At 38.2% G+C, this 26,448-nt stretch overlaps 1 protein-coding gene across 3 annotated transcripts in view; it reads left to right on the top strand.

Annotated features, from left to right (window-relative positions):
• The first annotated feature begins 5,483 nt into the window (after window positions 1–5,483).
• Window positions 5,484–26,448, top strand: part of LOC131067795 (uncharacterized) — a 149,655-nt gene continuing 128,690 nt past the window's right edge. For 2 of the 3 annotated variants that reach the window (XM_058002951.2, XM_058002950.2), the window contains exons 1-2: window positions 5,485–6,091; window positions 22,741–23,266. In XM_058002951.2, coding sequence (XP_057858934.2) covers window positions 5,597–6,091; window positions 22,741–23,266 — 1,021 coding nt within the window. In that variant the 5' untranslated portion in view covers window positions 5,485–5,596. Of the gene's footprint in view, window positions 6,092–22,740; window positions 23,267–26,448 lie in introns of all 3 variants that reach the window. The other variant, XM_059218118.1, reaches the window with a different exon arrangement.

Here is a 26,448-nt window from a genome sequence, read left to right as displayed (position 1 = left end):
CTTTTGGTAGGGGATGATAGAACTAGGGTTTGCATTAGTTTTACATTTTCAGGGTTTGAACTTTCCTCTTCAAAAAGAAGTTGTTCATTATGGGTTTTTGAAGAAGAAGCTCCTAGTGCTGATTTTATTGACCCTCTCATCCTAGAAATAGCAGGTTGAAACACGGGCCCTAAATTCTAAATTCTTTCATTCTTGAGAAAATATTTCCAAGATAACATAGGACTTGTTTCTTGCAAACTTCTTTCTACCAAAAATTTAATCAAACAATGATGGGTAACATAATTTTTCCTACCTTTTTGTGTCTCTGTAGCCATCTTCTTCGACATATGATACAAGAAACTAGGAGCATTAATCTATCTGCCACAACGGAGATGAGAGAGCAACTTAAAATGCACAACATGAAGCAGAGATTGCCAGCCTTCACAAGTGAGATATTTGATATAATATATATTGCTCTAAGGGCCCATTCTTCTAGTAAAGACATCCTACTTGTGCCTTGCTTGCTAACCCTTGATGGAGGATCTCTAGAGAGTGTGAATTTATCTCTAGCTGACCTTGCATCCAATGTATCCAAACACTTTTCTCCAATTGCAGGTAGCCCAGTAACTTCTGCTATTCACTCCTTTGTAGATACTATCTTAATTCCTCATACCATGGCTTCTCCTTGTTTAAAAGTGGATACAAATTCATAGGCTATACCATTGTCAAAACTCCAAAGCTTGAGAAAATAATCTAGCCACCCACTTGCTCAAATTACAAGTTAACACTCACCATCTAAAAGAAGGAGTACATGATCTACAGGTTCATGCCTAATGGGTGGTCCTCCCATTTTTGCAATTCCAAGCCTTCTCAAAACAAAGCAATTTCCTTACTCATTGAAGTTGTTCCTCGCCAAATTCTTTTCTTATGAAATAAAAAATATCAAGCTTATCAATTCTTTACCTTACTACCCACAACCTTCACATTCTACAGAGTTAATTATAACACCTATTTTGTCACATGTATGAACTGAAGATAATAGGGTGGCATGAAGGATAATTTACAATGAAACATGACTCTAATCTCAGGATGTCACGTCATAATTCATCAAAAGAAAAAAAACTTTTTGCAAGCAATGTGCAAATTTTTGCATATGCCTTTATATATCCTTTTTGCACATAATAACCCCTCCCCCAAACCAAAAATTTCACATGGGTCCACACATGGGAAGGGATAATAATTAAAAGATAGCGCTTAAGAATGAGATAAAACCAAACAAATAATAATAATGTGAAATAGTTGGAATGAAATGCAAATAGGAGTAATAATCACAAAAATATGTGTGCATGTACCTGAGGTGCAAAAGCATATTAAATAATGAGTGTCATTGGTGATGTGATTTCTTATATGCATGCGACATAAAAATTGATAGAAAGAGATTAAAAAATATGGGTATGGATGAAAAACGAAAGATAGAATATGAGGTGGATAGACTGTGGAAGATAGAAGAAATGGTTTCCACGTGGACATGAAAACTTTATTATGATGAAGGAAAGTTAAAACTTATTTTGCACATGGCGAACTAGGAAGCTTGCCAGATGATGCTGCAGGAAGTTTCAAATTTGAACTTACCGAGAATTGTTGTAGGAAATCCTGTTTCGTACTAGGCTTGTGATAAAGGTGAAGTTGATGGCTATTTACGAACAACTTAAAACATAATGGATCTATAGTGGTGTGGGGTACAACACCATTGTCAAAGACGTTGACAACCTCATATGGTCCCATCCACCTTGTCTGCAATTTTCCTTGGTTATCTTGATATTTAAAGTCATATAACAGTGCCCAATCTCCCGGAGAAAATTTATTGTCTCTGATATATCTATCATGCCATTTTACCCGTTGCTTCTGAATGACCTCTCTGTGATAAAGAGCTTGTTTTCTGTATTCACCAAGGGCATTAAGCTGCATGATATGCTCCTGTTGAGCCCTAGTAATGTCTATTTCCAGATCAAGGGCCGTATGTAGAGTCTTATGCTCAATTTTTATAGAAAGAACCGTTGTTTTACCATAAAGAAGCTCAAATGGTGTAAAACCTATTGTTGTCTTCCATGTGATTCTGTAGGTCTAGACTACTTCAGGTAACCGAGATGCCCAATCCTTCTTATGAAGAGTTGCAGTTTTTGTAAGAATTGCTCCAATTTCTCTATTTGGGACTTCTGTTTGGCCGTTGGCTTGTAGATGGTATGGAATGGATTTCTTATGTCTAATGTTGTACTCATTCACCAAGGCTGAGATCAAAGTTGAAGTGAACCAGGGTCCCTAATTAGTGACCAACTCCCGAGGAACTCCATATCTAGTAAAATTTTCTTCATAAAGGAATTTTGCAACCTTATTATCCCTAGCATGCTTCATAGCCTTAACCTCTATCCATTTGGTAACATAATCAGTACAAACAAGGATATAAGATTTACCATTAGAAGGTAGATCTATAGGACCAATAAAGTCCATTCCCCATTTGTCAAATGAAGTAACAACCACTTGTGATTCTAAAGGCATCTCATCAGTCTTAGTTGGCCTCCCCATTCTTTGACATCTGCCACACTTCCTTGTATACTTTATGGCATCCTCGTGAAGTGTTGGCCAATAATAACCAGGGTTGAGTATCTTCATATATGTTCGTTTCACAGAAAAATATCCTCCACATGGCTCATCATGGCAGGCATGAAGAATATCATGTCTCATCTTCTTGAACACATCTTCGCATGACATGATTTGGTCCAGTGTAATATAGACATCCTACAAATCAAGAGTATGGAAAGCTCTTCTTGACCAGTAACCTTTTCTCCTTAGGTGAGAAGTGTTGAGGAACTTTGCCTGAAACCAAATAATTGGCTATATCTACATACCATGGTGTATAAGTACCGATGGCAAATAGGTGCTCATCTGGAAATGAGTCATCAATAACAAGTTCATTGCTAGGTGTGGTAAGCCTTGAAATATTTTTTTTTATAGTATGTTTGAGCTGATTGCATATCTATATTGGCATATTGATCAATGTTTGGAGATTTGAAAATCGTATCAAAGAAATCTTCATCCAACTTGATGATAGTTTTCTTGCCTTCTGCATCCTTGAAAGTCCTGCTCACTGTATCAAACTTGTTGGCCAATGCTAACACAAATTCAGGTTTTTGTGCCTGCTTTGAGAAAGCCACAACTAAGTGAATGCCACTATTGATAGTTGCCTCCATCTTGTAATATTCAGGTGGCTCTTTGACCCTCTTAAGAAATTCCTCCAGGTCTACATGACCGATTTTTATCTCTAATATTGTCAATATTAGACGACACTGAAGAAGGTGGAAAGGCCAGATGGGGATCTTGCTTCTTAAACTTCATAGTTCTTTTACTTGGAGATGGTTCAATCATTTGACTGTAACCGAAATTGCAACATTGGAAAAAAGATCATCACCATGTTCAACATGCCAGATTCTCATCATTAGGGTTTTAAAAACCCTAATCCATTTGGTAGTTCACAGTTGCCTTTGGGTGTAAATTTGGTCTGTAACCCCAATTTACATGTTTGTGCATTTGGTGTAAATCGGGGTTACAAACAAGGTTTACACCTAACATAGGTGTGTGGTTAACAAGTGTATTTTGGACTTAAAAGTTTGATTTGCACTTAGAAAAGACTTGGCTATTTCAATGGTGTAAATTGGGTTTGTAAAACCAATCTACACTTGGGGAGTTTCATACAAAATGTGGTGTAGTTTGGGCTTACAAGATTTACACTACTATAGTAAGACAATGATCTTGGTGCAATCTGGGTTTGTAAACCTGAATCACACCAAGCAAAGAAACTACAAAATTTGTTGATTCGTGTGTGGGTGAATGTTGGGGTTGTGACCCCAACCTACACCACAAAGGAAAGGTCTAGTGAAAGTCAGGGTTACGACCCCAACATACACCACACAAAGCATTGTTTAATTTCAATGTTTGGTGTTAGTGTAAGGTGGGGTTACAACCACAACTTACACCAGAAAGGAAAGAGCCTAGTGTATATCGGGGTTGTAACCCTGCCTTACACTAGAGTGGCAATGAATAAGCATGGTGTTATTTGGATTCATGCATCTGAAACATACTATTGACACCATATCAAAAACAATAAAATGGAGTTTAGAAATGTTGTTCAAATCAGTGAATTCATCGATTCAAACAACATCAAATAATGCTACAAAACCCTAAGCAAGGATAAAGAACAAAAGTGAAAAAATAAAAACGAAGAGAAACAACTTACCAAGGAAAACTGAAAGATTCAAAGGTAAGAAAATCCAGCTCCAAATCCTTCCAACAAATTGCGATTGAGGAGGGAATCAAAACCAGATTGCAAGGGAGATAAGCACAACATGGAATAAAACAAGCAAAATAAAATATAAAAGGCAAGAAGAAGAAGAAACTTAAAAGGTTTCAAACACTTAGCAATAAATTCAAAATCATGCAAAATAAATGTGAATTTCAGGGTTGTAAACCCGAAATTCACTAAGATGTGTATTTTGGATTTACAACCCCAAAATGCATTATTTTTGCTATCTCCAAAAAACAGGCTCAACTCAGAGTTATAACTCTAATTTGCACTTAAAGCATAGAGGTGTAATTCGAAGTTATAACTTTGAATTGCACCTAGGAACATAAAACAAGTGTAGAATTGGTTTTAAACTCTGATTTACACCAGTTTTATAAAAACTCTTCAAAGAAAGATTTGTGTTAATTTTACAAATTAACGACTTAAAGTAGGATACAAAAATCTTGGACAAGACTAAAGAAGCAAAAATTTGCCTCAAAAAATGAACTTAGAGAGGGGAACTTCGAATTTGGACAAAAATTCGTAGGGGTTATCCTGCTTTTGTTACATAATAAAAAATGAGGACAACAAATCGAAAGGTGAGTGATGTTTAAATAAGAGTGGGTAGATAGAATATGCTGTTATTGTACTTTGGAGCTGGTGAAGACAAAATAATCCAACATCATGGAGTGTTTGACTTATATAGATTTTCAAGCAAATTACATTGAGATTTTAAATATGGGTTCCTTGAGTAATCTAATTAAAAAAGAAAGGATAACCAAAATTGCTGACTAATTGATTAAGATTCATAATAAAAGACCCAAGATCCAAAAAGAAGGGAGGATTAAATAGACACAGTATTGACAATTTGCTTGTTTTGAACTTATATGCTTATCTATGCTACTGACTACATGTGAATCCCATAAACTATTTGACCTTATAAAGATTATTAAAACAAACCTTCATTCATTCACAATATTATATTTCACTATATAAAACTAAAAATAACAACATCTACGTAATCTAACTATTTTTATTTCACAATATAAAACTAAAAATAACTATATCTATGTAATCCAACTATTTTAGAAAAAATAAATAAAAATAAGATACCGCCTAAGATTGGCTTTCTTCGGGAAGCTTTTAGTGGCCGTCATAAAATCAACCTAGAAACTAAAACCCTCCCAAGTGATAAACAGAATATTAGGACACAACTAAAACCCAAGAGCACGCAGGTGTGCAGGTTTGTAATTCGCGAAGGGTTTTAGGAGAAGAAGCTAAATGAAAGAAAACATGGAAGGTACCGAAGAAGAGGACATGGAGAAGTCTGTTAGAAATCGATACGGTAACTCTGCGGCAGCAGAACACCGCCATTTATGCGCGGTTGTGGGGGCGATGACACAATTATTGAAAGACGAGGGTTTGCCTCCCCTCCCCACTGCATACTTTGCAGCCACCATGAATTCCATCAATAAAAGTCTCTCAGATAACGACCAGGATCCTCGTGTCACTACAGCCCTCTGCACATTCTTATCACTGCTCGTCACTAAGTTGCCCTCTTCGTTCCTGGCTTCTAAAGCAACGCCTGCCATGGAGGTTTTGCTTTCACTCCATGCCCAACAAGGCGATGCCCTTCCCCCAGGGGCTGTTAAAGTTATTGCGAAATGCATCGCCTCTTTGCTTACTGCTGCTACGCAAGATCAGAATTGTAGCTGGTCTGTCATGGCTCCTTCATTTAACATTGTACTCAACTATTCGCTTGATAAACGTCCTAAGGTATGTTATGTCTGTCAGACATATAACTTAAGTAAATATGAAACACATTTCCTTTTAACTTGTCTTTGATCAAAGTAAGGTGTGTAACTTATATGAAGTATGACATTAAATGCGTATGGTCCAACTTCAAAGAAGTACACGACGAAATTCATTTCCATTTACTGTGATATACGCATAGATATTGGCTGACCCGAATACGCCTGGCTGGTGAGGCGTGCAGCTTAAATGAACTTGAGTATGAAATTAATCTCGGACCTGTTTAAATTTGCTTAGTTTATAAACCATGCCGTTGAGATACATCAATTAGAAACAATGTTCGAATCCAGCAATCATTTGATCAGGCGGCAAAAACCACATGCAATTAGAAGAAAATACATTTAAGTGAAATATTTGAATTAAAGGAAAAATAATAAAAAAAATAAAAGGGGAAAAAATTGAATAGTCTTTATTTTTCTACTTGTTGAATTCTTTTTTGATGCTTTTCTTGTTCTAAACTCATGCTTAGAGCAAAACTGACCAGCATTGATCCATGAAAAATATAATACAACTGACAACATACCAAAGCTCAAGTAGGATGGAAGGAACCAATCCAAGATGGAGAAATTTAACTATATGCTTGTCAAGTCTAGAGTAAATGAAGGATAGTTGCAGACTGTAATTGTTCAAATTCATATAGCAATTGTCAAGCTAGTGAACTTGATAACACTTTATATTATATATGCATCTGAACATTGTACAAATATGGGAAAAAACTATCAAAAATATAGCAAGAGCATTCTACCCAGCCCCACAAAAAACCTCTTTATCTTTGGATTGCAAACCCAAAAGGATGGATTGACAGTACCACAACAAAAATAGAACCATGTACTATCAAAATTTCCCTAATCCATGACGAAAGGGCAAATTACCATGGTCCTTCCTCATATATTGTCATAGTTATGCTAGTGTCAGGATTATTAAGAAGGGGATGTGGGACAAATTAAGCAGGCCTTGCCTGGTCTCCACCAAGCTTTATATATTTATCACACTTAAACAAATTTAGGAGGAGGTGGGACTTCGATCAGGCCTTCCTCCTCCTCTACCTCGTAGCAAACAGAATCTTCTGTGTTGGCATCCAAAGGGAGCTCAACTTTCAGAGATTTTGCTATTTCTTCAATACCCCTATATATTCTAGCTTGGTTTTCCTTTAGGATATTGAAATGCTCAAGATAGCAATTAAGTAACATTTCAACTTGATCAATTACATCATCAATATCATCAGGAAGAATGTAAGTACCTGCTGCAAAGGAGAGTATAGCCACATAGTTGAGCAAATGAGTAATGTCAAACACATCCTGATACCCCAAAGGTTGGTTGGGATCTAACAAAAAACTGGTAGTGGTGTTGCTAATGCCCATGCAAGGAGCACCATCCATCTACTTTGTCAACTCTCATATGTAATAGAATATTAAAATATGTTAATTTTAGTATTAATGCTCATTCAGTGTATATTCTATTTTAGACAGATCGTCTTCGATCTTCTCAGCAGTTTCTAATTAGAAACTTGCTATTCTTGTAAATAGCTTGTATTATTTATGAGCGTTTTGCTCATTCTGATTATTGAATCAATTCTTTGAAATCCATTGCGTGTCTCGCACTGTTTTATGGTATCAGAGCCATAGGAGGAATTTTTTCGAAAATTTTTTAATCCTAATTTTCAATTAGTGGAAATTTTCGAAATTATTTTCTGGAAAAATTTATCAAAATTTTTTTTTGGCTTCTGGGGTGGAATCGTCGGTTTTCGACCTGCAGGATCGTCATCTTTTCCGCAACCTGTGTTTGCATGTTCGTGTGCTTGCAGGGTGGTATCGTCTGCAACCTCGATCTGTGTTCGCGGACCTGCGGGGTTATATCGTCGCGTTTTACCGTCTGTAACCTCCGCGTCGCGACCTCCGCCTGCAACGTCCCGCGCGACCTGTTCCTGACGTCATTCACCCGCGATCTGTTCCCGGCGTCATTCACCCGCGATCTGTTCCCGGCGTCATTCACCCGCGACCTGTTCCCGGCGTTGTTCGGTGATCTGCAGCAGACTTCGGCTCTGTGCACGTCTGCAGGCTTCGGCGTCGTCACCTCCAGCGTCGCCTGCAACTCGTCACTCTCTGCAAACAATGGCGCCCACGACCTCTGCAATCTTCGATTGAGGTGTTTGCCTCCAGTTTTTATCGAAATTCAATTTTTCTTGCAGATTCGTGGTGGGTTTTTCAAACCCTAATCTGGGTTGTTGTCCATTTTTTCTGGGTGCCTCGATTTTCGAGCCCGTGGATCCAAATTCTGACAGGAGAATCCTTCTGGGTTTTTTTGCACGCATTTCTGGGTTGTCTTTGGATTTTTCTGGGTCAGCCAGGAATTTTTCTTGGGAAACGTGCAAATGGCTTCTCTCACCAATCTGATGTTAGAAGGCAGTCAACGCTTTAATGGTCACAACTACAACATCTGGAAACAGCGTATGTTGACCATTTTTGAATATAGGCGTCTTGACCAGCTTGTTTTGGGCAAAGAGCTCAGTCCTGGTACACCTGGTGCAGATCAAGATAAGTTTGATGAACGCAATCGGGAGGCAGTCATGCTTCTCAAACTCTCAGTAACTGATGATCAGTTACCACAGATTCCTTCCGGCAAGACAGCTTCTGACATCTGGAAGCATCTGAAGGAATTGCATGAGACATCCGACAAGAGCCGAGCATTCTTTTTGAAGAATCAGTTGTTCTCCATTATGATGGACGAACGTATGTCCTTACAGGAGCACCTCACGAGGATTAAGGACATTCGAGATCAACTCGAAGCTATTGGTCGGACTATGGAGGAAGAAGACATGGTTGTAATCACTTTAAAAAGTCTTCCGAAATCGCATGAGCACTTCATTGAAACCCTCAATATTACTTCCACTAATGTTGATCTGAAGTTTTCAGAATTGTGCACCAAACTTCTACAGCAGGATCGCTGGAAACAGCAATTTGGTAGTGGTACTACATCAGCCTCCTCGGAAAATGCCTTCACAGCTCAATCCTTTCAGAAGGATAAAGGCAAATTTCAGCCCTCTCAGTCTTCTCAGCAGAAAGGCTCTTCTCAGATATAGGATGGAGCTAAGAAGAAGAATGTGCAGTGCAATTACTGTCACAAGTACGGCCATATGAAGAAAGATTGCCGTCAGAGGCTCGCTTCTGAACAAAAGAAGCAGGGAGGGTCACACCAGAAGGCGCATGTTGCGGAACATTCCGAGCAGAAAGAGTTTGCCTTTTATGCCTTTATGGCTAAGAGGTCTTCAGATCATGCCAGGTCTTCTGCTTGGTACATCGACTCTGGTGCATCACGTCACTTTTCTCATCGACGTGACTGGTTTACAGACTTCTCACCTTTCAGTGATTCCGTTGTATTTGGCGGAGGTGAGGAGTATACAGTTGTTGGCAGAGACACTGTTCAGATACAATCTGGTGGCAGGACTCTTTTTTTTTTGAATGTGTATTATGTTCCTGGAATGGAACTTAATCTGCTATCTGTCAGCCAGATTATGAGGAATTCTCCTCAACTAGATGTGGTGTTCAGTGCTCACAAGTGCTCCATCATTGATCGGGAGACTCGTCTTACTGTTGCTGTTGGTCTAGAGGATCATGGCCTATATAGGCTTCTTGACACTGGTGATTCTCCTGAAGTGCCTCTGGCAGCTCGTGTTTCTCCTCTTAGCACTTTGTGGCATCAGAGATATGGACATCTCAACATTCAGTATCTCTCTCAGCTATCTCGGGAGGGACTTGTTTCAGGGTTACCTGATATTTAGACTCAGCATCTTGGAGTATGTGGCGCCTGTCAAGCTGGCAAACAGCATCAGACTTCATTCTCACATGGAAAGTCTTGGCGCGCATCTAAGGTACTTCAATTACTTCATGCTGATATTTGTGGTCCTATGAATACATCTTCTGTTACTGGTTGCAAATATTTTTTGCTTATTGTAGATGATTTTAGTAGAAAGATGTGGGTGTACTTTCTTAAACATAAATCAGATGTATTTAGTATCTTTCAGAAGTTTAAGTCCTTTGTTGAAAAAGAGTCTGGACATAGTATCATTACTCTTAGGACAGATAACGGGGGGGAATTTTGTTCTTCTGCATTCTCCAACTTCTGTGATACCCATGGCATCAAACGCCAGTTGACTACACCCTACACTCCTCAGCAAAACAGTGTTGTCGAGCGTCGCAATCGTACGGTTGTTGAGATGGCTCGATCTATGTTACAACACAGGAGTGTTCCGAATAAGTATTGGGCTGAAGCAGTCTTTACTGCTGTCTACCTTCTTAACTGCTCTCCTACTCAGGCTGTTAAGGGGAAGACTCCAGAAGAGGTTTGGTCTGGTCCGAAGCCTCAGATCAGCCACCTGAAGGTTTTTGGCTCTGTTGCCTATGTTTGGATTCCAGATGCTAAGCGCTCCAAGTTGGATTCCAAAAGTCAGAAACTCATGATGACAGGATACAGTGATCACCATAAGGCCTACAGACTGATAGATATAGACACTGAACGTCTTATCTTCAGTCGTGATGTTGTATTTGATGAAGACAGAGGATTCTTTCAGTCCCCTTCTTCTGAGCAGAGTTCTGAGGATCAGCCTCACAGTGTTCTTATTCCATTAGGTTCGCCTGATGGGAGGGATGATGCAGAATCTATTTTCGATGATGCACTACCTGAGTTCCCTCCGGAGAATAATCCTCCTCTTGCTGCTCCTGTTCCTGATCCTGAGCCTCTTCCAGCTCCTCCAGATGTTCGCACTTCTACTCTTCGGCCTAAATGGTGGGCCAATACCATTGGTGATCTCAGGGATACTGAGCTCATTGAGGGTAGAACCTCTCGTAATAAGAGCAAACAGCAGCATAGAGTCAATTTTGCTCTCATGGCTAACATACACAGTGTTTTTGAGCCTCAGACATATTCAGAGGCTAAAGGTATACCTGAGTGGGAACAGGCTATGGAAGCTGAGTTCCAGAGTCTTCAGAAGAATCACACTTGGGCCCTTTCCGATCTTCCTTCAGGGAAGAAGCCCATTAGCTGCAAATGGGTGTACAAAGTAAAATACAAAGCTGATGGAACCTTAGACAAGTATAAGGCTCGTCTTGTTGCTCGTGGGTTCTCACAGAAAGAAGGCATTGACTACGAGGAGACTTTTGCTCCTACAGCCAAAATGAGTACCATACGGCTCGTTCTTGCCTTGACAGCCCAGTTCAGTTGGAAAGTCCATCAGATGGACGTCAAGAGTGCTTTTTTGAATGGTGACTTACAGGAAGAAGTCTACATGACGCAACCCCTAGGATTCAAGGTTGCTGGTCAAGAACAGAAGGTCTGTAGATTAGTCAAAGCACTCTATGGTCTGAAACAACCTCCTCGGGCTTGGTACATGAAAATTGATAAGTACCTGACAGATCATGGCTTTCAACGGAGTCCATCTGATGCAAACCTGTATATCAAGCATACTAGTAATGATATTCTGTTTGTGGTTGTCTATGTGGATGACTTAATCATTACTGGCAGTTCAGCACATTTGATCACTGGGATCAAACAGGATTTGTGCCGCACCTTTGATATGACAGATTTGGGACTTCTACATTACTGCTTAGGAGTTGAAGTCTGGCAGACTGAGACCAGTATCTTTCTCTCTCAGTCCAAGTATGCCAGAAGTCTTGTGGACAGGTTCAGAATGCAGGATTGCAAACCTGCCTCTACTCCTATGGAACCCGGGCTCAAACTTTCAGCTCAGTCATCCTCACCAGTTGTGGATGAATCTCTGTTCAGGCAACTAGTGGGCAGCCTCATCTATCTTACTGCCACTAGACCTGACATCAGTTTTGCAGTGAGTTACATTTCACGCTTCATGACAGCTCCCAAGGCTGATCATTGGTTAGCAGCGAAGCGTGTGCTGCGTTATGTGAGTGGCACTCTTGATTATGGACTTCTGTACACTTGGAGTTCTGATCCTATACTCAGTGGTTACACAGATTCTGACTGGGCAGGTTCGGTTGATGACCGTAAGTCTACAGCAGGGTATGTGTTTAGTTTGGGATCTGGTGCTGTCACATGGACTAGTAAGAAGCAGCAGGCTGTGGCTCTCTCCTCGACAAAAGCAGAGTATCGGGGAGTAGTTAAGGCATCTTGTGAGGCGGTTTGGCTTCGACGAATGCTTGCGGATATGCATGTCTCCCAAGCAGGTCCTACTCCCTTGTTCTGTGATAATCAGGGAGTGCTCAAACTCGCCAAGAATCCAGTCTTCCATGAAAGAACCAAGCATGTGGAAACGCATTGTCACTATATTCGACAGCTGGTTGAAGACGGATCTATCCAGTTGCTATATGTTCCTACCTCGGAGCAGCCAGCAGACATCTTCACCAAGCCCCTTGGTCCTGATAAATTTGTAAAATTCAGGGGGTCTATAGTTGTAGTTAATAGATTGAGCATTAAGGGAGGGTAATAGAATATTAAAATATGTTAATTTTAGTATTAATGCTCATTCAGTGTATATTCTATTTTAGACAGATCGTCTTCGATCTTCTCAGCAGTTTCTTATTAGAAACTTGCTATTCTTGTAAATAGCTTGTATTATTTATGAGCGTTTTGCTCATTCTGATTATTGAATCAATTCTTTGAAATCCATTGCGTGTCTCGCACTGTTTTAATATGTGTATTACCCAGGTATGAGGTTAGGATTAGCAATCTCCTTTTCCAAGCAGTAAACGAAATTCTCTATCATTTTGGTTTTGCTAACTTACTCCTTTTGGTCTTGGCCACATCTCTTGCACCTGCTACTCCTTAAGGATGAGCCCATATCATAGAGGCAACACGACAAAGGCTAGGAGCCCAAAAGAACTGGGAATATAATTTTGGTCACTCAACCATACATTGAAGACAAAAACAAATGATGCCACGGTGTTTCTAAAATGGTTGTAAGGGAGTTCTGCCAGCCACTGTCATGTGTCCTAGCTATCAATCCTCCCATTATTCTCTATTCATGCGAAGGAAAACACTGTACATAAAAATAAAAGTCTGTCATGTGAAGACCCTACACCAATACTTGTTATTGTTAACTTTTAGCACTTTCAGATTAATATAAACTCAGAAAACAGATTTTATTTTCTAACTAAATTGATTAGATGCAAAATTTAGAGTTTTCTAGGTTTAGGCATCACATAGAAATGAACAAAATAAGAACAAGACATGGTTACCCTAGGAAAACCTCCTAGGAGGAAAAACCCAGCCAGAAAAGATCCTCAGATCTGATTATGGATTATATTCATGTGAAGATTACAACACTTATTTTTAGTACTTGAAGATGATTGCACATAGGGCTGATAAGGTCTTCAACAAGTCTGCACTTTTGTAAGTCTCAATCCTGCCCCATTTAACACAGTAATCAGCAATCAGATCCACACCCTAGGTCAGCACTTTATTGTATCTTAAGTCTGCCCCTTTGCCTGAAACTGGATTGCAACCCTAGCTGTTTGAATTTGGAATAGTTCGCCCTCCTTGTAATGTTATTTGCAGAATAGTTCGCTCTCCTTGCAATTGTATTTGCTCTTGATATTAGCGCCTTTTATGACATATACAAATCGCCAATATTACTTCTTCAAACTTCGCATTTTAGGCAGAGGTATAATTCGCATGGAATGATAAAAAAAAAATGAGTGAATTGTGATGTGAGATTTATGCTTATTTATATGTGGAGCAATACTCCTAAACATGTCAGCTTGCCTTATAAATTAAAACCTTTTTAATTTATTTAATGTGAAATATATTGGGATAGGGTTGGCCCTATCATGATGGCGTGTTAGGCTTGTATGTAGCGTGGAGTGTAGCGTGGGGTCTTTTATTAGATGCCATGAGGTATAGGGCCCAACCCTACATGTTGGGGAAGGGGCTGGCCCCCTTGGGCGGATTCCAATGTTGCCCAAGGCAATTGGAATCCGCCATTCCCTAATTATAATCAACACTCCCTCTTAATTAGGGAGAAAGATAATCTTACAACCAAGTTACAAGATTAGGGCCCAGCCCTAAGTAATACATACAATGTTTAAATTGTAATCCGACCTTAGCTGTCACCTTCAAATATTCCTAAGAGAGGATCACAACAAGTATCCCATAGTATCCATCTTGTACTGCCTGTGGAGGGTGACTTCAAACTTTAACATGCACACTTGCAAGTCATGAATACATACACAATTATTCATGCACATCATGGAGTCTTTCCATGCCATCGATCATGCATATCCATCATTCATTGCCTTAACCTCAGTCTTCTCCCAAAGAAGAATGTAACATCGTAATCTTCCATCTTGCACTCAAGCATAGAGTGGAGATACATAATCATTGCTCTCCATATTATAAAATGAAGACATAGTCCTCCATCTTGCACACAAGCATAGAATGGAATCTAATAAACATAATCCTCCATCTTGCACACAAGCAAGAAATGGAATAGACATAATCAGAATATTGTAGTCTTCCATCTTGCACACATGCATACAATGGAACTACATAATATAATCTTCCAGCTCGCACACAAGCATAGACTGGATCCACCTTACATTGCCCGCAGAGGGTGGAGAGGATCTTTTCTACCATCTTACATTGCCCGCAAAGGATGGTTAACAATTACTCTTCTCCCTGAGAAGATTACAATACCATCTTACATTGCCCACAGAGGATGGTTAACAATTACTCTTCTCCCTGAGAAGATTACAATACCATCTTACATTGCCCGCAGAGGATGGTTAACAATTACTCTTCTCCTTGAGAGGATTACAATACACCTTACATTGCCCGTAGAGGGTGGTTTGATACAACACAATGTATCACTGAGGTTGAGACTCCCTTTCAACCAAGGCGGTGTTCTCCACAGCTCCAAGTCTATCTCAAGCTTCAAGAGACTTGGTGAGAACATCTGCAACACAGGATTGTCTTGCCATAAAACACTGAATTGTTAGGTATTTCTATACAACCTTGATAATAAATCAAAACAACATAACAAGAATTTTGAGAAACCACACTGCTTCTCTTGATGCAACACTTGCAGCAATGTATTTAGCTACAGTAATACTCAATGCAACTGAGGACTGTCCCTGTAGGTCCAAGAGATTGCAGCGGTTGAATGCTTGAAGTGTTTTCCTTGTCTGTAACACTTCTTGACCAATCTGAACCTAAGTAGCTTCAGCTTATAATCAATTGTGTCTTGCAAATATCAAAATATGCTTGGCTGCAACAATATGCTTGGCTTTGACTAGCTGAAACACTCATCAATCAACCTGCCTCTATTCAGATGAATCTGCAAAATCATAGTTGGCTGCAGACATACTCAACTTCTTTAAGTTAGTTTCCATATAAGTTTACAATCCATAATTCTAACATAACCAGTGAACCACGGGGACGCGTCCCCCCCCTTTTTGGGCGCGTCCCCCCGTCAGAGACGTCTCGGGGACGGGGGGACGGGGACGCGACGTCCCCCGCCGTCCCGCCACCGCCACCCAAACGCCGCTGGGACGTGGAGACGTCCCCGCGTCCCCGCGTCTCCCAGGGAGACGTGGAGACGTGGAGACGTCTCCTTGGGAGACGTTTGGGCGTCTCCCAAAGAGACATGGAGACGCCTCCACGTCTCCTTGGGAGACGTTTGGGCGTCTCCCCGTCCTTCAAGAGACGTGCAGACGTCTCTCCAAGGACGGGGAGACGCCCAGACGTCTCCTGTCGCCCCCACTTATATGCAATGTTTAAAATTAAAATTTTTAAAAAAAGTGAGTTTTTAAGTTTTTTGAGGGTTAAGGGGTAACTCTAATTGGACGTGGGCCAATGGAAAAATAACACCCGACGCCTTTAGAAAATAATAAAAGTATTTTTGGCCTCGCGGGGCGCTGCCCCTCGACCCCGCCCTGTATCGCGATAGGGAACGCGCAAGGGGCACTGCCCCTTGAACCCAACTTGGGGGCACTGCCCCCAAACCCCCGTTGAAAAATATAGGGGGAAACCGCGCCGATAGAAGTAGGGAAAATCTAACCTCCGAGTTTGATCAGGCTCCATATAACAACACAACTTAGAAATCTTGGTATTTAGATTTAGTATTTCAAATTTCCTATAGTCTCATTTGAAATGTAATTCTTACACTGTAATACTGTCATACATCTTTTCAAAACTAGTTTTTCAAGTACTATATGTATATGTACAAGTATATGAGCACCACCACCCCGCCACCCCCCCCGCCGTCCCCCCGCCGTCCCCAAATTTAGGCTCTTGGTCCCCCCGTCCCGGAAACGCGTCCCCCTCGTCCCCCCGTCCCCCCGTCCCCAACGCCCGTGGAACACTGAACATAACAATAGAAAACTTGACTTCGAATAATTTCATTAGATCCTTGCCACACTTCTAACCTAGAAGTAATGCATTTTAGGTTTAGATCTTCCATCTCAATTCTGAGCTAAATCTTTCTTATTAAATCATGAGGCTATCTTTATCCGTCAGAGTTAGATCATCTTCATAAGGAATCAGAATTAGCATTTCAAATACTTTAAGGAACAGGTTAGAATCTTTATAAAACCCGCTTATCAAGTACTCTTTCATACCAAGAGTTTTATTGAAGATCATAGGGCTCCCTCTTAATCTTCAATATCAGATTGATAGCCAAGTATCAAGTCAGTTCAAAAATTAAAAAATGCTTGACCCAAAAATTCCATGCTAATACTCATAATCAAAAGGTAATCAACCAACATAAGTTAGAGTATACCAAACTTAGAAGGAGGCACTCCCTCTTAATTTTTGCACAATCAATCTTTTATGTTAATCTCAAGGATCTTGTCCATCTATCTTTCAATCAATAGGGTGGACCCATAGCACAATTATTGAGATAAGATGAGGATAACTTCCATCAAGAGATTACACAACAAGATTGCCAATCCAATGTCATCAATAAAAAATGAAAATCCTAAGAGATCAATTGCGAAATCTTTCAAAGAGGAACCATAATTAGAATCACAGATTTGTAGAAAATAGTTTCAGCCAATGAATAGTAACATTATGCAATGTTAGTAAGACAAGATATAAATTCAATCTCTTGGAACAGACGATGGAGGAAGCACAATAAAGAATACTCAAACCTCACAAATCATCCAGCCGTGCCCCATCAACCTCTTATAGGAGAAGTGATGAATCTACAATTATCAGAACTCAAGATTCCATTAAGGTCCATAGTTGATCATTATCTTTGGTATTACAAAACCAAAAAGAGGTTTGCACTAAAACATTAAGAGCAAAAGGGATCTTTAATACACTTCTAAAACAACAAGGAGCCACACATAACTTCTTCATAACACATTTAGTAGATCTCATTCTTTACATCAATGGTCAGATTTGAAGGTTGAGAACAACTCAAAGCTGTGTTCTGAAACACATGATTACTAGAACATCTTATAACATTGGTGTAACAATAAACGAAAGTAGTAGTTCACTCAAATCAGAAGAAAGAACATAGAAAAGACCAAAGACTGAATGTAGCCATAATATTAGTTCATCTATTTGCAGTTCAGTCCAGAGGAAAGTAATCAGAAGTGAATCAAAACAAATGAGCATTGATAAAATTGATCTAACAACAACATCATTCTGCAAAATGATAAAATACTTATTAGTTATACTCTTTGTTAACCACCAAGCACAATTTATATTTGATCAAAACAAAAACAGATCTCAAGGTAGTTTATGATAGTAGAAGAATCCCATACGTCAAAAAGCACATGAAGAAGATCTATATTATACGAACTACAAGGCTAGCATTAACTCTTGCATACTATGAACAAGATTGCAGCTCATCTTTCAACTAAACTTTTCTATCAGGAACACCTATTAGTAAAATTACCCATAGGCCAAAATATTAAGTCAAAGTGATCTTGATCTGTTCATTAAGAGTTCATCTCCATAATTAATAGAACATAAAATTTCTACACCTCAATTGGTATACTTTATCAATGATGCCAAGGCAAACAATCATTAGCTCCTCATGACTGTATACATGTCCATAAGTCGTTCATGTCAAGTAGAATTCAAGTCAACAAAAAAATGTCATGAATGAAGGTCATTAAAAAAAACATAACTCAAGCAAGCATAGCTTCTCACTTAGAATAAGTATTCATCACAAGAATACTTAGAACTTTTAAATCAAAAGTCAATAATAGAACCAGTCCATATTATTTAATATAATAACAATATCTAAATTACATATGCAGAGAACATAACAAGTATTTAGATCATAGTCATATAGATGACAACTGTGAATGATGAGTCCAAGACATTCCTGATTCCAATCAAAACATTAACGAAGGATCGATCTATAATACCTTGCAAAATTCAAGTGGAAATATAGAATACCTTCTAAGTTCTAAAAGAATAAGCAAATCAAAGATTATGATGATATCTAAATAATGTTCTATATTAGATAAGTCTACCAACTAAGGCAATTAGAATCATAAAATCAATACGACCTAGAACTAGGTCAGCCAAACGATAATACTTCAATTTCTTGGATAAGTTGAGTATAATATATCTTGCAATCAAGAATGCAATGACTCAAAAATACTTAGCTTGAATGACGCTGAAGAATCAGATCTTCAAGCATACAAGACCAAGATGTGACCATGCTAAACCTTTGATCACAAACCTTTTCAATCTCTCTTCGATCTTGGAACTTGTCATCAATTTTACGACAACAAGAAAGTGCAAGATCTAGCTACAGGATGCTAGATCTGATTACGGTTAGAACAACTTGGCTTTGATACCATGTTAAATTTTAGCACTTTCAGATTAATATAAACTCAGAAAACAGATTTTATTTTCTAACTAAATTGATTAGATGCAAGCTTTAGAGTTTTCCAGGTTTAGGCATCACATAGAAATGAACAAAATAAGAAGAAGACATGGTTACCCTGGGAAAACCTCCTAGGAGGAAAAACCCAGCCAGAAAAGATCCTCAGATCTGATTATGGATTATATTCATATGAAGATTACAACACTTATCTTTAGTACTTGAAGATGATTGCACATAGGGCTGATAAGGTCTTCAACAAGTTTGCACTTTTGTAAGTCTCAAGCCTGCCCCATTTAACACAGTAATCAGCAATCAGATTCACACCCTAGGTCAGCACTTTATTGTATCTTAAGTCTGCCCCTTTGCCTGAAACTGGACTGCAACTCTAGCTGTTTGAATCTGGAATAGTTCGCCCTCCTTGTAATGGTATTTGCAGAATAGTTCGCTCTCCTTGCAATTGTATTTGCTCTTGATATTAGCGTCTTTTATGACAGATACAAATCGCCAATATTACTTCTTCAAACTTCGCATTTTAGGCAGAGGTATAATTCGCATGGAATGATAAAAAAAAAATGAGTGAGTTGTGATGTGAGGTTTATGCTTATTTATATGTGGAGCAATACTCCTAAACATGTCGGCTTGCCTTATAAATTAAAACCTTTTTAATTTATATAATGCGAAATATATTGGGATAGGGTTGGCCCTATCATGATGGCGTGTTAGGCTTGTATGTAGCGTAGAGTGTAGCGTGGGGTCTTTTATTAGATGCCATGAGGTATAGGGCCCAGCCCTACATGTTGGGGAAGGGGCTGGCCCCCTTGGGCGGTTTCCAATGTTGCCCAAGGCAATTGGAATCCGCCATTCCCTAATTATAATCAACAGTTATGATTGCCATCACATCTATCACCTCACATCCCTTCCTGCCCATTATCAGACATACATATACCTTTCCCATGCCCAAAATTGTGGAAAAAAATGCCATCTCTGGAAACCCTTACCAGCATTTCTCTATCTTGGAAATTTGGAGAAACACTAGAAAACTCATCTCCTCTTATTATTGCATCAACATCAGGCTTAGACTTTCTTTTTTCAAGCCTCAGTGTTTCCTTCAAAATCTGGCTTTAAAAATGTCTCAGTACCTAAACTTCAGATTTTAAATTTTGAGCTTGTAGAGCTTACAATTCAAGTAGGACACTGTGATTGTGGCAAAAACCTTGGTATTATCACATTATATGCCCCAACCCTGCAACATTTTCTTCTTTTTTGTTAAAAAATCATTTCATTAAAAGAGTACAATGTATTTGCAAATTTTTGGTTAATACTGCAATGCTAGAAAGCTGAAAGTCGAAACTCTGCACATGCAAAACAATGGAATCCCTTTTTTAAGCTACCAGATTTATTGCATCAACATCAGGCTTAGACTTTCTTTTTTCAAGCCTCAGTGTTTCCTTCAAAATCTGGCTTTAAAAATGTCTCAGTACCTAAACTTCAGATTTTAAATTTTGAGCTTGTAGAGCTTACAATTCAAGTAGGACACTGTGATTGTGGCAAAAACCTTGGTATTATCACATTATATGCCCCAACCCTGCAACATTTTCTTCTTTTTTGTTAAAAAATCATTTCATTAAAAGAGTACAATGTATTTGCAAATTTTTGGTTAATACTGCAATGCTAGAAAGCTGAAAGTCGAAACTCTGCACATGCAAAACAATGGAATCCCTTTTTTAAGCTACCAGATTCTAATGAAACAGATTGTATAAGTCCAAAGTGCAAATGTTGGTGACAGGTGCAATTTTCCACCTGAAAGTTAGCTGCTTCTGGTAACAAGAAATGACACAATAAACACCCAATTAGAAAATGAAAACACTACAGACTTAAAAGTTTAGAACTAAAACTGTTTGGTTAAATACATTAACACAATGTCATCACTTAATACAAATACAGATGAAAGATATATAATCAACGAGTTCTTGAAGTGTATTTGCAGCTATGAAATAATAGTACGACTTTATAGTTAGAGCAAAAAGTTAAACAACCAGATTGGTCTGTTGCGTAAACATAATTTTATCACGCAAGAGTCAATTTATGTAAAAGACTCCTGTCAACGAGGAAAACAACATCTACCACTTGAAATATATCAGTTAGGTCTGAAGATATTCAATAACACATTACAGGTGGTTTGACTAACATTTCCAACAATGTATGGCTTATTAATTACTCCAATCACGATGTATAGTTGCCTTATGCTGAAATAACATTGAATTACATACACAAAACAGTGGAATCAAAATGTTGGAAATGATGAATACGAGAGACAAATATTTTACACCTGAATCTGCTTTGCATTCCTTCAAAAGCTTACAAGTAACCTCTATAACTAGTCCTCTAGTTGCACATGAATATTACACTGCTCTGAGTTATCGAACTTCTATCTTGCATCTATCTTTATATTATTTGGCTAAAATATCTAATCTTCAATAATAGATATCTTATACCACACAGGAGATGACTAGGAAGATAAGTCTAATTCATAAGTGATTTTCTACACTTTATTAGACTTGTTTAACTAAATAAAAGACTTTCAGATTAATCATTAAAGTGAATTACACAATAGAAATAAGTCGAACGACTTGCATGTTCACATTGAACTTGTGCAAAAGTTCCGAACCAAGCAAAAAATGTCAACACTGTCTCTTAGCCAGGAAGGAATTCTGCAAGAGCATCTGTATTGTATCTTATTGTTGCATGCGAGGTTAGCATGATCTACAGTTGCATTATATCATTTGTAAAAGTACTTCCTCCCAAACATATTAGTTATTAGGGTTGAATTTGCACTATATCTTTGTTTTACGGAAAGTGGGAGATTTTTTTTTTTGGCGAAATACAACTTTGGAATAGAAAACATGGAGAATGTCTAGTTAAAAAGAGAATCAAATGGTACAGTTATTTGTTAGGATTTATTTGTATGGACTTGCAATAGTTTTGCAAGGATTGATGGGACTACGGCCATCTATCGTAAGTGGACACCCATTGATATTCATTGTTGTCTTCTTGTTGATGCTTATGCTCACTAATTTGTTCTGCAACAAACGTTGTCATATTCTAGGATCTTTCATAAAGTAGGACACATCAATTGTTAGTGGCACACTCTAGCAGTGTTCCACTACAAAGTCAACAATTTTTCTGTCATTCCCAGTTAGCTACAAAAAATCAAGTTACTTGAGGTACAAGCATATGTTTTTGTTTTATTTTTAAGCTTGCAGTATTCTTGTTCCACTGAAAGGTATATATATAGATCGTGCATCTGGAAACTAGAAGATCAGAGGAAAATTGCCTACGAAAGTATAGTCCTTCACATCCTAAATACTCTGAAGCTCATATTACCACTTCTGTCTACAAAAGTTGTCTCCAAACTGTTAACACATTTGAAGGGACTTTTAGATATTCAACATCCCCTATTTGAGGCATATAAAAGCAGTCATACAATTCCCAGCCAACTAAAATTTCGTCTTATGTTTCATTCTTATTAAGGGTGAGTGCTATTTCCCTTTGGTTCATCTTCTTGAGATCTTGTTCTGATTTAATGTACTGCTAGTATTCATTTCTTTGTGTCTGCAATCAAGAGAATAAATTGCATGTGTACAGATCAATAGGGTGTAATATTTTGTCATTTGGAACATTGTCATTGTGTTTCTATCATTCTTTTTTGAGTAATAAATAGCTCCGACCACTCTTAACTCTTGAACATAAAAAAACCATGTCTGTTGTGTTGCTGACTTCTTTCCTTTAATATGGATAACAGGTAAGGAAATGTGGGCAGGAATGCCTTGAGCAGGTCTTAAAGTCATTCCAGGGTTCATTAGCTCTTGGAAAGGCCAGTAAGGCTGTTTATGCCTTGTTCAAGCACTGGCTTCATTCAGGAAATAAAGTAAGAACTCAAATAGACACTGAAGTTTGTAGTGAAGAATTGAAAGTCCTCCACATCCTAAATACTCTGAAGCTCATATTACCACTTCTGTCTGCAAAAGTTGTTGCCAAACTGTTAAGAAATTTGAAGGCACTTATAGATATTCAACACCCTCTACTTATGAGGCATATCATTAGTGTTTTACAAGTACTTTGTAGTTGTGGTAGTGCAGAAATACCAGCTGTAGAACTGGCAGATGTGTTGTATTCTATTTCATTGTCAGTCTCTTCATTTGACAAGCAGCCTTTAGATGAAACAATGTTTGTTGCATCCTTTTTGAAGAATGGCATGCAGAAACTTCATATGCTGGATGAGAACTTGTGTGCAGCTAAGCTTCCTGGTGTGTTTCTTTCCATTGCAGGTATGCATTTCTTGAATGTCCATTTGATGTCTTTTCATGAGCATGAACCAGCTTTATGTTAGACTTCCAATTGTTTTTGCCCTTTATTTTATTCTATTAGGTGCTTGAAACCAGACTGAATTAGCTATTATAAGAATCCAATCTCCATTTGATAGAGTAGTTACTGTGAATGCTGCATGTATGTACACACTAGTGTTTGTTGTGTGGTAAATCAACAAATCTGGCCCCTGGTACAATATATTTCAGAATCAAAATTGGGTTTGATTTGCCTGTGGATTTGGACAAGAGAAGAGTTTTTTAGGTTGGATTTCTTTGGAGTCAAAATTGTGCGTACCTGGGTGATTCTAGGTGGCAGATGTTTTTTTCAATGTGTTTGTAATGATTTTGTTCAACTTTTGACCATCGAAAATGTGCCCTAAGCCCTAAACCAATATTCACTAGTAATACAACTCAAACAAAAACATATTTTCAGCTGTTAGAATTTTTCCTGCTATGATTGCTCACTATACAGGCCGGATATATTTTTGTTTCTGCAACTGCCAACCATACAAGCTCACTGCTTCTGTATTCTGATCTTGCTGCTTTCTTGGTATATTTCATTCTTGCTGCTTCTGTGACTTGAATTTTTAATAAGCATATATTTCTTAAGTAGTATTCAAAATAAACAATTCATGGTTCATAGGCTGCAAACTGCACTTCTCTGATTAATTAATCTAGAAACATTTGGCCCACAAACTGTTAGGATATCTCTTTTTGCAACCAAAATGTTAAACTGTTTTTCATTCTTGTACATTTACAGTTAAAAATATATATATATATATACCAACTTTTCAGTTTTCATTTGTATGGATCATGGAACATGTTGGTTAACGTTTTGCCTTAGGAATTACAATGGTAGCTAGTTCTAGCTTCATGGGCCAAATCTACTTTAAAATTGATCCAAATTTACCTTGGTGGAGGCATATAAAAATGATAAGAGTAGGTTCTAGGTGGTGTGACATATGTCTAGATATGCAGTGGGTGTACTTAGAGGTATACAAAGTCATATAATTGGGTGAATGGCATGAGAATCAAAGCTTGCCTTGTAAAGAATGGAGTACTTAGAATAGCAAAATATATTAGAGAGTAAAAGGAAGTAGATGCAACAATTGTCCTTAGAATAAGGCATCCTTTGAGAAGATGAAGGGGGTTATGGGACACCTCTACTTCTCCCATCTTGTAACATCATACCTAAAGTTGTGGTAGAGGGCCACCCATTTTTGGAGAATAATGAAGAAGAGTTTGCTAATGTGAAAAGAATGAAAGGGCTATTAGACAGAACATTTCAAAATAATGCTAGTAAAATGTTGCAAGATGTATTTGTATGAATGGTTTGTTTTAAAATGTTATTTGGTTACCGTATTGGCAAGATATAGCAAGAAAAATTAATGATGCTCAAAGGGTGTATGGGCTTATGCTATGAGAAGGTGTACAACACCTTATTGTCAAAGGAGGTCAAAGATATAGAAATTTTACTGAATCTCCATCAGGCATTTGTGGAAACATACGAGTGTGTCCATTGTTTTCAATGGATGGAAAGATGCTAGAAATCGACACTCAGGTATGTTGGTTAGGAATGGTATTTGCATATATTTTGGACACTTCGTGTTACCCACTTGCTGAAGCTCATGCTACAAAATTTGGGTTGGAAAATAGAATAGATCAAACATGGTATTCACATATACTTTGGAGACTTTGTGTTATCCACTCATTGAGCTCATGCTACAAAAGTTGGGTAGGAAAATAGATTAGATCAAACAAGTCTATGTTGAGGCCAAAAAATAAATGTTGCATGCCACCACATGTTGCAAGCCAGTTTTAGATCATTCTTAGTACTTACTATTGGAGCCATTGTAGGTAATAGAAACAAATAGTTTTATCTTAGTAATTTAGGGTTTTTTATTGTTTTATAATTTTTGAATAAGTTGTCGAGACCTAATTTGCCTTTGATGCAATCATATTGAGACGACTTGTGAAGGTGTGGGAGGCGCTCTCTAGCTTGGTAATCAACCAATTTTGTTTTGTATAGAGGCATTCCATTAGTGAGAGGCAACAAAAGTAAAGTATGATCCTAGATGACACTTGGTGGGTTTGCATGGAGTATCTTCTTAGTTTCACTGAGCCCATCATGAGTACTATCCACTTTAGTGATATGGATAAGCCATGTTTAGGAGAGGTGCACGATTGCATTCACTCAATGATTTAGAAGTTGAAGTCCATCATAAATGAAAAAGAGCAAGATTCTAAAACATATTTCTTCAAAGAGGCGTAAACAATTTGTGTTGATTGGTGGAACAAAATAACCACCACATGATATCTTCTTGCCTTTGCATCAAATCCCAAATATTACAGTGATAAAATCCATTTCTTTTTGATGAGTGTGCCACCCGGCAAATATTTAAAAGTCAGCGAAGGATATAGGCAAGCATTTGCTAAACTCATTTCTAATCCTGATATGCAAGATGAAGTTATGATCGAGTTTGCTGATTCTGTAGTCTCCAATGGTCAAGGAGTTTCTACTCTCCATGACAAGTATAGAAAGGATGGTCACTCTAGGTGGTACATTGATGACCATTAATTGCAACACTTGTAGACTCTTGCAATCAAAATTTTAGTGCGAGTAAGTTTATTAATTTTTACTGCAAATGCGCTAAATTTGAGTTTTTTTTTCATTTTTGAAATTATTGTTTCTTAATTTGAAGTTTGATTTACAATTTAATGATTGTAATTCTCTAATTTTGCCTCAATAGGTTGTTAGTTCCTCCTCATATGAGTAGAATCGGAGCACATTCTCCTTCATCCACTTGGTGAAATGCAACTTTTGGCATCAAAGAAGGTAGAGGAGTTAATTTATGTGCATCCCAACTTGTGCCTTTTTATGCACAAACATAATAAATACAAGGAGGGTACAATGAAGTTGTGGGATGTAGACCTAGAGCAAGCTGACTTGGATGTTTCTGCTGCACACAATCTTCACTTTTTGAGGAGTCTAATAGCCAACACACTTTACTTGAGAGTGGCGGCGGAGTTGTTTGTGGTTCTTTCATCTACCTTTGTCATCTAATGTTCTGATGATGATGATGATGTTAGTTGTGTTGAAGATCTATGTGATGCTGATTACTAATTACATTAATTTTATATTA

The sequence above is a fragment of the Cryptomeria japonica genome, chromosome 3, assembly GCF_030272615.1.
Source record: "Cryptomeria japonica chromosome 3, Sugi_1.0, whole genome shotgun sequence".
Lineage (NCBI taxonomy): Eukaryota > Viridiplantae > Streptophyta > Pinopsida > Cupressales > Cupressaceae > Cryptomeria > Cryptomeria japonica.
Note: the sequence above shows the minus strand (reverse complement) of the source record. Positions and strands in the feature narration are given on the sequence as shown.